The sequence below is a fragment of the Salvelinus alpinus genome, chromosome 14 (genome assembly GCF_045679555.1).
Source record: "Salvelinus alpinus chromosome 14, SLU_Salpinus.1, whole genome shotgun sequence".
NCBI classification, from domain to species: domain Eukaryota; kingdom Metazoa; phylum Chordata; class Actinopteri; order Salmoniformes; family Salmonidae; genus Salvelinus; species Salvelinus alpinus.
Genome location: NC_092099.1, coordinates 3,062,366 through 3,074,474, shown reverse-complemented (window position 1 = coordinate 3,074,474; position 12,109 = coordinate 3,062,366). Strand labels below are relative to the sequence as shown.

The 12,109-nt window shown below is 41.1% G+C and overlaps 2 protein-coding genes across 5 annotated transcripts in view; both read right to left on the bottom strand.

The window, feature by feature from the left end:
* The window catches only part of LOC139538310 (cohesin subunit SA-2), a 48,640-nt gene extending 44,974 nt beyond the window's left edge, over positions 1-3,666 (bottom strand). For both annotated transcript variants that reach the window (XM_071340206.1, XM_071340208.1), the window contains exon 1: positions 3,538-3,666. The gene's annotated coding sequence lies outside the window, so the exon portion shown is untranslated. The remainder of the gene's footprint in view (positions 1-3,537) is intronic.
* Positions 3,667-5,469: 1,803 nt separating this feature from the next.
* LOC139538309 (P2Y purinoceptor 8-like) lies at positions 5,470-9,969 on the bottom strand. Of its 3 annotated transcripts, none has more exons than XM_071340205.1 (3): positions 9,880-9,969; positions 7,402-7,720; positions 5,470-7,253 (listed from the first exon to the last, which is right to left on the bottom strand). In XM_071340205.1, exons 2-3 carry the CDS (start codon positions 7,692-7,694, stop codon positions 6,494-6,496), a joined length of 1,053 nt encoding a protein of 350 aa, XP_071196306.1. In that variant the 5' UTR covers positions 7,695-7,720; positions 9,880-9,969; the 3' UTR covers positions 5,470-6,493. The 3 variants fall into 3 exon arrangements, with proteins under 3 accessions (XP_071196306.1, XP_071196305.1, XP_071196303.1); XM_071340204.1 differs by lacking the exon at positions 9,880-9,969 and having other exon boundaries at positions 7,402-7,454; positions 7,578-8,062; XM_071340202.1 differs by lacking the exon at positions 9,880-9,969 and having other exon boundaries at positions 7,402-8,060.
* Positions 9,970-12,109: the final 2,140 nt, after the last annotated feature.

Sequence of the window (12,109 nt, the reverse complement as noted above, 5' to 3'; positions counted from 1 at the left end):
TCCACCCAACTTATTATGGGAAGCTTGTGGAAGGCTACCTGAAACGTTTGACCCAAGTTAAACAATTTAAAGGCAATGCTACCAAATACAAATTGAGTGTATGTAAACTTCTGACCCACTGGGAATGTGATGAAATAAATAAATCCTGAAATAAATCATTATCTCTGCTATTATTCTGACATTTCACATTCTTAAAATAAAGTGGTGATCCTAACTGACCTAAAACAGGGAATTTTTACTAGGAATAAATGTCAGGAATTGTGAAAAACTGAGTTTAAATGTATTTGACAAGGTGTATGTAAACTTCCGACTTCAACTGTATTTTATACCATCTATTGCACCTTGCCTATGCTGCTCGGCCATCCATATATTTATATGTACATATTCTCATTCACCCCTTTAGATTTGTGTGTATTAGGTAGTTGTTGGGGAACTGATAGATTCATTGTTAGATATTACTGCACTGTCGGAACCAGAAGCACAATTATTTTGCTACACTCGCATTAACATCTGCAAACCATGTGTATTTGACAAATAGAATTTGATTTGATATGAGATAGACATGGTAAAGTACAGAAAAACTTGAGATAATGTAAAATAGAGAGTGAAGTTACAAATCTGTGTTTTTCTACCAGATACAACTGACTCCTGAAAAATGGCTTGGGGCTGTCTTGAATGTGTGCACTAAACAAGACTGTGCAGATACCTGGAGTAAGAACAATGATGGTGTTTGTTATTTGACTGATTGTGAACTAGACATGCACTTAAAATGAGTTTGCACTTAACTGATTTAAAATCAGCTTCAACTGTATCTGCAACATCCTTATCATAGTGCTCTACTGAACAATCCCTTGGTGTGTATTCTGCACCTTGCTGGCTGTCACATATTTAAATAGGATAATTAGTACCCACGCTATCATCTCCCAGGGGTCACAGGCGTGTGTGTACTTGGGTAAAAATACAACGCCTGTTGTCAGAAGAAGAAACAAATAAGCTGTTGGAGTTGCGAATTATATGAATTTAAACCAAAGGTGTAAATGTAATAAAGGGAGAATGAATGTAAATTCTAATACAATCGCCTGTATCGTGAGTTTTCAGCGGCAGTGTAGCATCACTCAAGTAGGTGCTACACAGTAGAGTATCGACATATGGCTAAACAATGCACTTTTTAGCGTACGTTCTCTTGAGTGGCGTTTTGGAAAACGCAAGTTACATCTTCGGTCGTTGTAGGAAAGATGCACCGTTAAAACACTCGTAAGCCTACCTGCATAAATGTATTTTGTCCCCCTACACTAAACACGATCACGACACGCAGGTTATAATATCAAAACAAACTCTGAACCAATGACATTAATTTGGGGACAGGTCGAAAAGCATTAAACATGCATGGCAATTTAGCTAGTTAGCTTGCACTAGCTAGCTAATTTGCCCTATTTAGCTAGCTTGCTGTTGCTAGCTAATTGGTCCTGGGATATAAACATTGAGTTGTTATTTTATCTGAAATGCACAAGGTCCTCTACTCTGACAATTAATCCACACATAAAACAGCCAACCGAATCGTTTCTAGTCATCTCTCCGCCTTCCAGGCTTTTTCATCTTTGAACTTATATGGTGATCGCATCTAAACTTTCATAGTATTACCACAACGACCGGCAAAACAGTTAGTCTTTCAATCACCCACGTGGGTATAACCAATGAGGAGATGGTACGTGGGTACCTGCTTCTATAAACCAATGAGGACATGGCACGTGGGTACCTGCTTCTATAAACCAATGAGGAGATGGGCGATGCAGGACTTTCAGTGCAATCTGCTTCAGAAATAGAAAGGACTTCTATGTTAGCCCTTGGCATCGTAGACGCTCGTTGGCGTTCGCAATAATTGAATAACATGGATTTCAAAATGTATTTTGCGACGCTCGCGCACGCGACGTTTCCGGTCTAGTCAGCATGTAATATACATTCCATAGCTATCCGGAAACCGGGCCGTGGAACAGAATAACTATCATATCATCTGAAATGGTCATCATTACATAATGTTGATTATACTAGGCCCATTGTGCATTAAGTCATGCAACATTAATATAAATACATCTACTTCCAGGCAAGTATTTAAGCAATAAGACGCAGTGCTGTATCATTAATACAGTCATAGGGCGTTGTTCGGCCCGACGTGATAGCGAAGCATGAATACAAATTGATCTGAGAATTACTATTGCATTACCGCCACAGGATATAGACTTCCTGATCAAAATATGAGCAACATGCCCACCCCAACTAGTCATTGGCTATCTATCTGCCAGTGATCATAAAGCATGCAGTTTGAATGAACGCTTCCAGAAGCACTCAGAATTTCGTGTACAATAGGTGTTATCACTTCTTACCACAGCCACAAAGTCAACGTGGGCTATTTCGTAAAAATTAATGAGACAAAAATGTGCTTCTTGGTCTTATTTTAAGGTTATGATTAGGCATGAAGTTAGCAGTGTGGTTAGGTTAAAGCAGAAAGTAAGAAGATAAATTGCAGTAATAGGCGGGGTTTATGACGTTGTGGCTGTGGTAACTAGTGAAAACCGTGGTAAAGGGGCAGTGACCACAGATTTCCATTATATTGACCAGATACTCCATTGGCCATTCTAACAATGAAAATAAACATCTTCAAAAATGGAGGCAGCCGGGAAGAGGCAAGATCAGGTGGGATCCTTCTAGCCAATGAGAAGGCACAACGATTTCCATTAGTTACCAAAGCCACAAAGTCAATAGTTGACTATTCTCGTAAAAAATCATTTTAGAAAATGCCCTTTTGGTCTTAATTTACCGTTAAAGTTAGGCATACGGTTAGCAGTGTGGTTAAGTTTAAGTTTAAAAATCACAATTTAAGAAGATAGAAATAGGCTAGAGTAATGACTTTGTGGCTGTGGTAAGAGTGACGACCAGGCTATAAAGTGTTTTTTCTCAAAGTTGCCGGGATGTAACGTGTCCTACTTATATCAGTACATTCGTAACAACCTCGTTATTAAAACGCTTCTATTCGATTAAATAAGCCACACGTAGCAAATAAGCCATTACATATTTTGTTAACCAAATTCGACACACTCATTTGACCTCGATAAAGAAAATCCTCGCTTGGTGAGCGAAAAAAATACAAAACGCCACCTGCTGGAGAAGACAGATTGTGCCCATTTATCCCTCTCTCTTCGCCTCTTCCTCTCTGCTGTGACTGCTTCCTCCAGCCTCTCAGTTCCCATCCCCCATGTTTCACTAGTTCATTCCGATACGAATGTCATGGGCTGGCTACTTCTACAGTAAATGTATTTTGACGGTGTGGCATAATATTTGAATAGTGTAGTAGGACTACCTAACGTTTCTCATCTCGTTTCTATCTCGATGTTTTGATAAGAACAAGCTCAAACAACAACATCGATCTCACATAGGGCTGAACAGCTGACTGAAATACTGACTATTGCAAGAAAACATGAGTATAACATGTTCCGTAATAAAAGTCTGAAAACCTGTCCAGATAAAATGTAATTTTCTTACCAGAAGCGTGAGAATTCCAAATAGCAGCTGTCAATAAGCAGTGCCAGGTCCCTGATGTGACAGCGCCATCCAGTGGAAGTATATCAACAGAACAAAAGCAGGAGGAGGGACATAGACCTGACCTATCCTAAAAAAAAGAGAAAAAGTCCAACTTTTGCACTATTCCTTTGTAATTTAAATGATGTATAGTGTCAGGTGGAAATGTTTATTGTATAATGACAGGTGGTAAACATTTGGATGTCTAAAGCTTCATTATCAATTACAAAACATATTTGACATTTTCATATGGGTGTCAAAGGCAACCATAGAATAATACCAGTTTCAAAGCTGCTACAGATCAATTTTAAGTTGAACATAGTATAGGGCTTCATTTGATGTCTAACACGTCCTATGGAAACCCTCTTCATCATTTTTTTCCCATGTTTCTTTGGTAGTAACTTAAAAAAAAAAAAAAAATCTGTTTCTAAAATATGGAACTGTAGCAGTCATAATGGAAGGAAATCAGCTTAAGTCAAGTGCTCAAGGTGTAGACTTTATTTACAGGTCTTTCATGGTGATCCAACAGTGAAGGCGGCATGTAATAGAAAATATCAAGCGAATCAACCTGGCACATAAATGCATATAAATCAGACATGGTTATTCATATTGTAACAAATCTTGATATAAATATTCAGAACTCTGTCAAGACTCAATATATGCCAAAATATTCTGATAAACCACATGGTGGCGCTATAACAGGCACCTATTAATATCTATTGATCTGTTTGACTCTGACTTATGGAATTTGGCACACATTCTCAGGGATGTGAGTCTAGCTAACCTGTAAAGCAGGGGTATTCAACTCTTACACTATGAGGTCCGGAGCTTGCTGGTTTTCTGTTCTTCCTGATAATTAATTTCACCCACCTGGTGTCCCAGATATATATCAGTCCCTGATTAGAGGGGAACAATGAAACAATGCAGTGGAACGTGCTTCAAGCTCCGGAGTTGAGTTTGAGGGCTGTGGAGTATTCTTGTATTTGGCCTCATGGTGGTGCTGTTGGAAGAAGGAAAGCTGCTGAGCAACAGTTTTCTCTAGAATCTTTGAAAGAAAAGGGAGGTTTGAGATGGGCCTATCATTTGTCTAATCATCTGGATCAATTGTTTTCTAGATATTGTTGTTTAGATTTTCAATATATACACTGGCAACAGCCAAAATAGATAACCTCTAAATCAGGCTCAACCTGTAGCATCTGAACAGACACAGGTTTTCAAGACCGCTCCTCTGCCGTTTCTTCGCTCGCTGACTGCATGGTGTGTTTTCGGGACCACCCACCTGTGGGTGTCTGACTGCCGACATGTTCGGCCATTTCTACATGTAGAATCGGTTTGCGCTAGGTTTGCAAACTTACTGCTGGAACTCTGTTTAGAGGTGCTAAGTACTCTCGGCCGGCAAAGTCTACCCGTGTCCATGCCAAGAAACCAAAATGAATCTGAATCACAGGACCTCAAACCGATGCATATGCACTTGCAAAGGCAATTCCCATATCCATCATTACATTGGTAAATGCATCTAAATAAGACGTAATCTTAACATTTTATCACAGTTCCTAAATTGAACACTTTTCATAGTACTGAACTCAATCGTAGCGCACAGGCCATAAAGGCCTCTTTCTACGCACGCTCAGATGTTTACATTTTACTCATTTAGCACACACTTTTATCCAGAGCGACTTACAGTTAGTGCATTCATCTTAAGGTAGCTAGGTTAGAAATGTTACGTTTACATTTTAGGAATTTAGCAGACGCTCATATCCAGAGCGACTTACACTGCATTTATCTTAAGATAGCTAGATGGGACGACCATATATCACAGTCATGATAAAAGGGAAATTCCTCAATAAGATGTTTATCAGCTAAGTCAGTGCTAGTAGGAAAAGACAAGTGCAATTATTATAATTTTTTTCATATATTTATTTATGAAGTGTTCCAATGTTCCACATTGGGGACAATTACATCAAACTCTCTGAGAATGAGAATGGTAAATTAATATTGATTTCATGAATTAATAGAATTTCGTGATTTAAACAAACCCTAACATTCTAGATGACGGAGATTAACATTAAATTAATTACTGGTGATATAATTAGTGGGGAATGGATAAACATTGAACAAAGGTACCCACTGGGCAGAGAATCAATTCAAATTCTATTCCACACTGGTTAAATGTAATTTCGTTCAAATTACCCCAGTGGGTAGGTTTAACAATTCACACAATGAAACAATGAATCCGCCCAAATTGGCGGGAGGCAGAGATCACATTTGTGGTAAAAGGGGCCCAGCTTTCACTTAGCCACACACATCCCATTCATATCTTTATGCAAGTTGCAACAGTCCTTCACAAAAATAAATAACCCTATTTTACTAACTTTTTGAAGCACCATCTAGCCTGGTTTGTTACTGGGTCTATATACACAAAAACATTCCTGTGAAATTATCTAAACAGGGGATATTACAAAATGACATCTCTCTCAGTTTCTGTTGTTGTAATTTTTACCCCCTTTTCTCCCCAATTTGTAGTTACAGTCTTGTCCCATCGCTGCAACTCCCATGCGGACTCGGGAAAGGCGAAGGTCGAGACCCATTCGTACTCCGAAACACAACCCTGCAAAGCCACACTGTTTCTTGACACACTGCTTGCTTAACCCGGAAGCCATCTGCACCAATTTGTCGGAGGAACGTGCATGCCCCTGGCCCGCCACAAGGAGTCGCTAGAGTGTAATGGGACAAAGACATCCCGGCCGGCCAAACCCTCCCCTAACCTGGACGACGCTTGGCCAATTGTGCGCCGCCTCATGGGTCCCCCGGTCACTGTAGGCTGTGACACAGCCTCCGATCGAACCCCGGTCTGTAATGACGCCTCTGCGATGCAGTGCCTTGGACCGCTGCGCCACTCGGAAGGCCCTCTCTCTGTTTTTTAACAGTGTTGTTTAACAGACACTCTGCTGTTCTCTCCACCCTGTCCATCAGATACATACTGGGCGGAGTACAGGCTCTCTCTGTGCAGGTCTGTCTTCCCCGTGTCCAGACTGCTCAGTGTTCTCAGCCTTAGCATCTGCCTCAACTTCTTCCGGAACTCCCTACAGGCAAAGTAGTAGATGAAGGGGTCCAGGCAGCTGTTGAAGCAACTGAGGGAGAGAGTCAGCTTGTAGGCCATGTACAAGGACTCCCCATAGAAGAGCCTCCGGATGGTGTGAGCCAGTAGGAGGATGTTGTTGGGAGTGAAGCAGAGCGTAAAGACCGTTAGGACAGTGACGGCGAGACCTATAGCCTTATCCTTCTGTTTGGTCTTGGAGTCTCGGGCCAGCTTGCGGATGATGCTGATGTAGCAGAAAACAGTGATGCAGAACGGGATGAAGAAGAGGATGACAAACAGTGCAAGGAGGAAGGCAGCCCAGGCCACCATGGATGGAAGCATGTCCCTTTTTAGAACGTCGAAGCAGGTGGTAATCCTGAGTTCTGGAACGTGGAACGTCAGGTCGGTTATAGTGAGTGGGTACAGGACCAATAGGACGACTGTCCACATGGCTAAGCAGACAATCACAGCGAATGACTTCCTTTCCCTGGTCTCACAGAAGAGCATGGGCCGGCAGATGCCCAGGTAGCGGTCTCCGCTGATGGCGGTCATAGTTAGAATTGAGCAGTACATGTTGGCAAAGAACACCAGGGTCAAGAGCCTGTGGAAAATCAGAATATAATGAATCATTATTAATCTGTGATGAAAGAAAGTTGTTGGCTCTTGTCCAGGGCTTGTAAAAGGCGCATCTAACTCAATGGGACTGATCAGGATAAATAAATGATAGTCAAAAGAATAAACAAGAATACCTGCACATGTCCGGGCCCAGGCTCCAATTATACCCCTGCAACTGATACATGATCTGGAAGGGCAGGACGAGGCCCAAGGTCAGGTCAGTCAGGGTCAGGTTGATCATGAAGATGATGGAGGGAGTTTTGGGAGAGGTATGGAAGAGGAGGAGCCACATGGAGAGGCTGTTTCCTACCAGGTTGATGATGGTGACCACAATATAGATGATGGAGATTGCTGTACTGGCTGTCACGTTCTGGAACAGGGACAAGGTGGTGTTGTCCAGCTTGGTGCTGTTGGAACTCCATGCCATGGTGACAATGACTTCACACAGACAACCTATGATCAGGCAGACATTTAGATTCATGTAAAAAGGTAGCATGGTCCTGTCTGTAGTGTCACCTGGGATCTGAAACCGTTTAAAACAAGATTTGGCAGACTATCGTGCCAATGAATTAAAACCAGTTAAATTCTGAGTGTTTGTTTTGGACAAGATACCAGGTCCGGCGAGTTTGGTAGATACTTTTTGTTATACAACATTATTTTATAATGCTAGCGAGCCAGGCTAGGTATGATACCACAGATGAAAGGGGAATGATACAGTAACTAGCTAAATACATCAAGCTAAAGTGTAATGTGATGTAGCTTGTCACAACTCAAATCATACTGCTAGCATTGCAATAAGAATACCGCCCCCCCCCCCCCCATAAAGACCATAAGTAATGCGCTATGGTCATATTCATAGAGTAGGAAATGTAGGTCAAGTCACCAGAAGTGCAAACATTTAGTATGCATGGAAATGGCACACCCTGGTGGTCATTGTAAAGCAATGCATTTCCTTCTCCGTCCACATTACCCTGTGTGACTCCTCCACATGTGCAGTTGATCTAGCTCAACATTTACAATAGGAAAAGTGAATGGGAAAATACGTTTGAAGTTTCCTCACCTGCCTGTGTCATATTTTAATTAGTTTTACTCCATAACTTGAAAGCCCTGGTTGATAAGGTCGTTTTAAGATGTCAGGTTTGAAAATCCATTTAGACATTTTGGCACAGTGACTCACTAACCAGACCAGATCCAAATGGTTTCAAGTGGCCAAGAGACGTCATGTGATCACCTACTGCTATCTAGTGAACTAACTGGGAAACAGACAGGGGTTATATTTACTGTACATCAATAGATAGATAGAGATGGCAGCTTCCTTCCTATGTATATCATTCCTGTAAGAAGAAAACACATTGCACAAGCCCTGTGCTTTTAAAATGGCTGTGTTCCTATGAGAATGTGTGCATGTTTAGAGCGCCATCATTAGGTCAAAGATCAGAATCTTTGTCTTATCCTTTTCGAACAGTAATTGGTGACATATTTTATTTCGAACCTGGAATTTGAAATCTCTTATTCCCAAACAAAAAACTACAACTGTACATTTCAAGGGTTGTAGCTCAGGCTCTGTAGTAGTCACATTGTTTCCCTTGTCAGAATCCCCCAGTTCTTACCTTTCTAACAGTACTAAGCATGTGTAGGACTTATAGTTTTGAAACTGAAATGTACCTTTAGAAAATGCCACCAGTGGGCGCCAGAGTTTGAGGTTAAATGACTGCGTACAGTTTATGCTTCTTCATTGAAGTCCATTGTTATATAGACTTTTTTCTGAACTGAAAGCCAATAATAGGCTATCCCCTCGTCAAGTTGAAATATCATCACGCCTAGAACAGCCTCCAGGCTTCTGTATCATAACGGTAAATTCTGAATGAAAAAAGTATTACATGGGGGCAGTTATAAACAGACATGCTGGGGTAATAATTATAAGTATCTAGTAATACTAGTCCTGTGCAAATATGAACTAGATCATGTGTTATAGATGTTGTAATAAAAAATATTGTCTATTAAATCTATAATTTTTGCACTGAGTGTGATATTTGGCAATTGTTGTGGTGACAATTGATATACTTTTTGACTCTGGAGTGATCCTCTACAACACTAGCATACCTTTCACCCACACATTGTGATGGGATAAATAACCACACACCAAATGTGACTGTTTCGGAGGCTTCTTGTGCCACATTAGACGAGCCAAAACTTCTCATGCGTTTCCTCTGCTGGCGCTTTCTATATAGTCTTGAACAAATTTCCAGTGCAGTACGAAATGTGAAATTCCAAAAGTGTACGATATTCCAACAGTGCATTGGCTCTTGCACAATGAATTCCCCTCCACGTGCAAGTGAAGTGGTACTCTAACCCAATACAAACTACATAACCAAAGCACAAGCTTTGCCAAAAGTAAATAGCACAGGTGCCCATCTGAATGAGTGCCTTGATTCTATACTTAAAATGTATAATAGAATATATCTGAATATTATCCCTATTGTCTGAGACAATGTTATCCCATATTGCAACAAAGAACAATTATACATTTTAGAATGACATTTTAACATTAACAGTCCAAATTGAAGTATCTCTGTATGAAATGTAAAGCAAAGAGACCGAGCAGTACTTACCTTTGACAATACACAGACACGAGTCAGAGAGGGGCGGTTGGGGCTGGATGCATTGGTACTTTAACGGGTCAGGAAACTGGTTATGAGTGCACGTTCCTGTAAAAAAGGGAAGTGCGTCATGCTTCATATCCAACTCTTTTGCCATCATATGCAGGCAACACTAATAAACAGATTGCACATATTATTAGTAATATGTAACACTGTTTGTGTTTGGTATTTACTTTTCATTTATTAGGTAAGTTGATTGTGGACACGTTCTCATTTACAACAACGACCAGGGGGAAACATGCTGGTGACAAACATTGTTTGTCATTTGGCAGCACAAATATTTCTTATTATATATGTAAATACAGTAAAAGACTGTCCCAAATTGTAGTTACAGTGCATTCAGAAAGTATTCAGACCCCTTTACTTTTTCCACATTTTGTTTATCTTACAACCTTATTCTAAAATGTATTGAATTGTTCATTTTTCCCACATCAATCTACACACAATACCACATAATGACAAAACAAAAACACATAAAAAAAAAAAAATCCCACATTTATTACAAAAAAACCCCCAGAAATATTACATTTACATAAGTATTCAGACCCTTTACTCAGTACTTTGTTGAAGCACCTTTGGCAGCGATTACAGCCTCGAGTCTTCTTGGGTATGACGTTACAAGCCTCGCACACCTGTATTTGGGGAGTTTCTCCCATTCTTCTCTGCAGATCCTCTCAAGCTCTGTCAGGTTGGATGGGGAGCATCGCTGCACAGCTATTTTCAGGTCTCTCCAGAGATGTTAGATCGGGTTCAAATCCGGGCTCTGGCTGGACAACTCAAGGACATTCAGAGACTTGTCCTAAGCCACTCTTGCGTTGTCTTGGCTGTGTGCTTAGGGTCCTTGTCCTGTTGGAAGATTAACCTTCACCCCAGTCTGAGGTCCTGAGCACTCTGGAGCAGGTTTTCATCAAGGATCTCTCTGTACTTTGCTCCGTTTATCTTTTCCCTCGATCCTGACTAGTCTCCCAGTCCCTGTCACTGAAAAATATTCCCATAGCATGATTCTGCCATCACCATGGTTTACAATAGGGATGGTGCCAGGTTTCCTCCAGACGTTACGTTTGGCATTCAGGCCAAAGAGTTCAATCTTGGTTTCATCAGACCAGAGAATCTTGTTTCTCATGGTTTGAGTCTTTAGGTGCCTTTTGGCAAACTCTAAGCCGGCTGTCATCTGCCTTTTACTGAGGAGTGTCTTCCATCTGGCCACTACAATATAGGCCTGATTGCTGGAGTGCTGCATAGATGGTTGTCCTTCTGGAAGGTTCCCCCATCTACACAGAGGATCTCTGGAGCTCTGTCAGAGTGACCATCAGGTTCTTGGTCACCTCCCTGACCAAGGCCCTTCTCCCCCAATTGCTCGGTTTGGCCGGGCGGCCAGCTCTAGGAACAGTCTTGGTGCTTCCAAACTTCTTCCATTTAAGAATGATGGAGGCCACTGTGTTTTGGGGATCTTCAATGCTGCAGATTTTTTTTGCTACCCTTCCTCAAATCTGTGCCCCAACACATGGTTTGGTTTTTGCTCTGAGATGCACTGTCAACTGTGGGACCATATTTAGACAGGTGTGTGCCTTTCCAAATCATGTCCAATCAATTGAATTTACCACAGGTGGACTCCAATCAAGTTGTAAAAACATCTCAAGGATGATCAATGGAAACAGGATGCATCTGAGCTCAATTTTGAGTGTCATAGCAAAGGGCCTGAATACTTACGTAAATAAGACATTTCTTAAAACCTGTTTTCACTTTGTCATTATGGGGTATTGTGTGTAGACTGATGAAAAGATATACTTAATCCGTTTTAAAATAAGCCTGTAACGTAACAAAAGGTGGAAAAAGTAAAGGGGTCTGAATACTTTCCGAATGCACTGTAAATATCATAAATTAATAGAAAATTGAGGTATATTGAAGTGTGTGGTGATCACCCAGAGATGGCACGACTAGCTAAAGGTCTATATTCTTATCACAGAGGTAGATAGATAAAGAACTACAGCTGAGCCCTTGGGTGGTGAAAAATACAAAGAAATAGGAAATTACACACCTCATCGTGTTGGATAACACTGAAATGGGGGGGTACGCACATACACGTGTGCACGTCGATACAGGCATGTGCACACATCCACATGCTTCCAACCATGTAGCTTTCATCTTTCTCACCACATCCTTTCACACCTCCAGCCTGTGA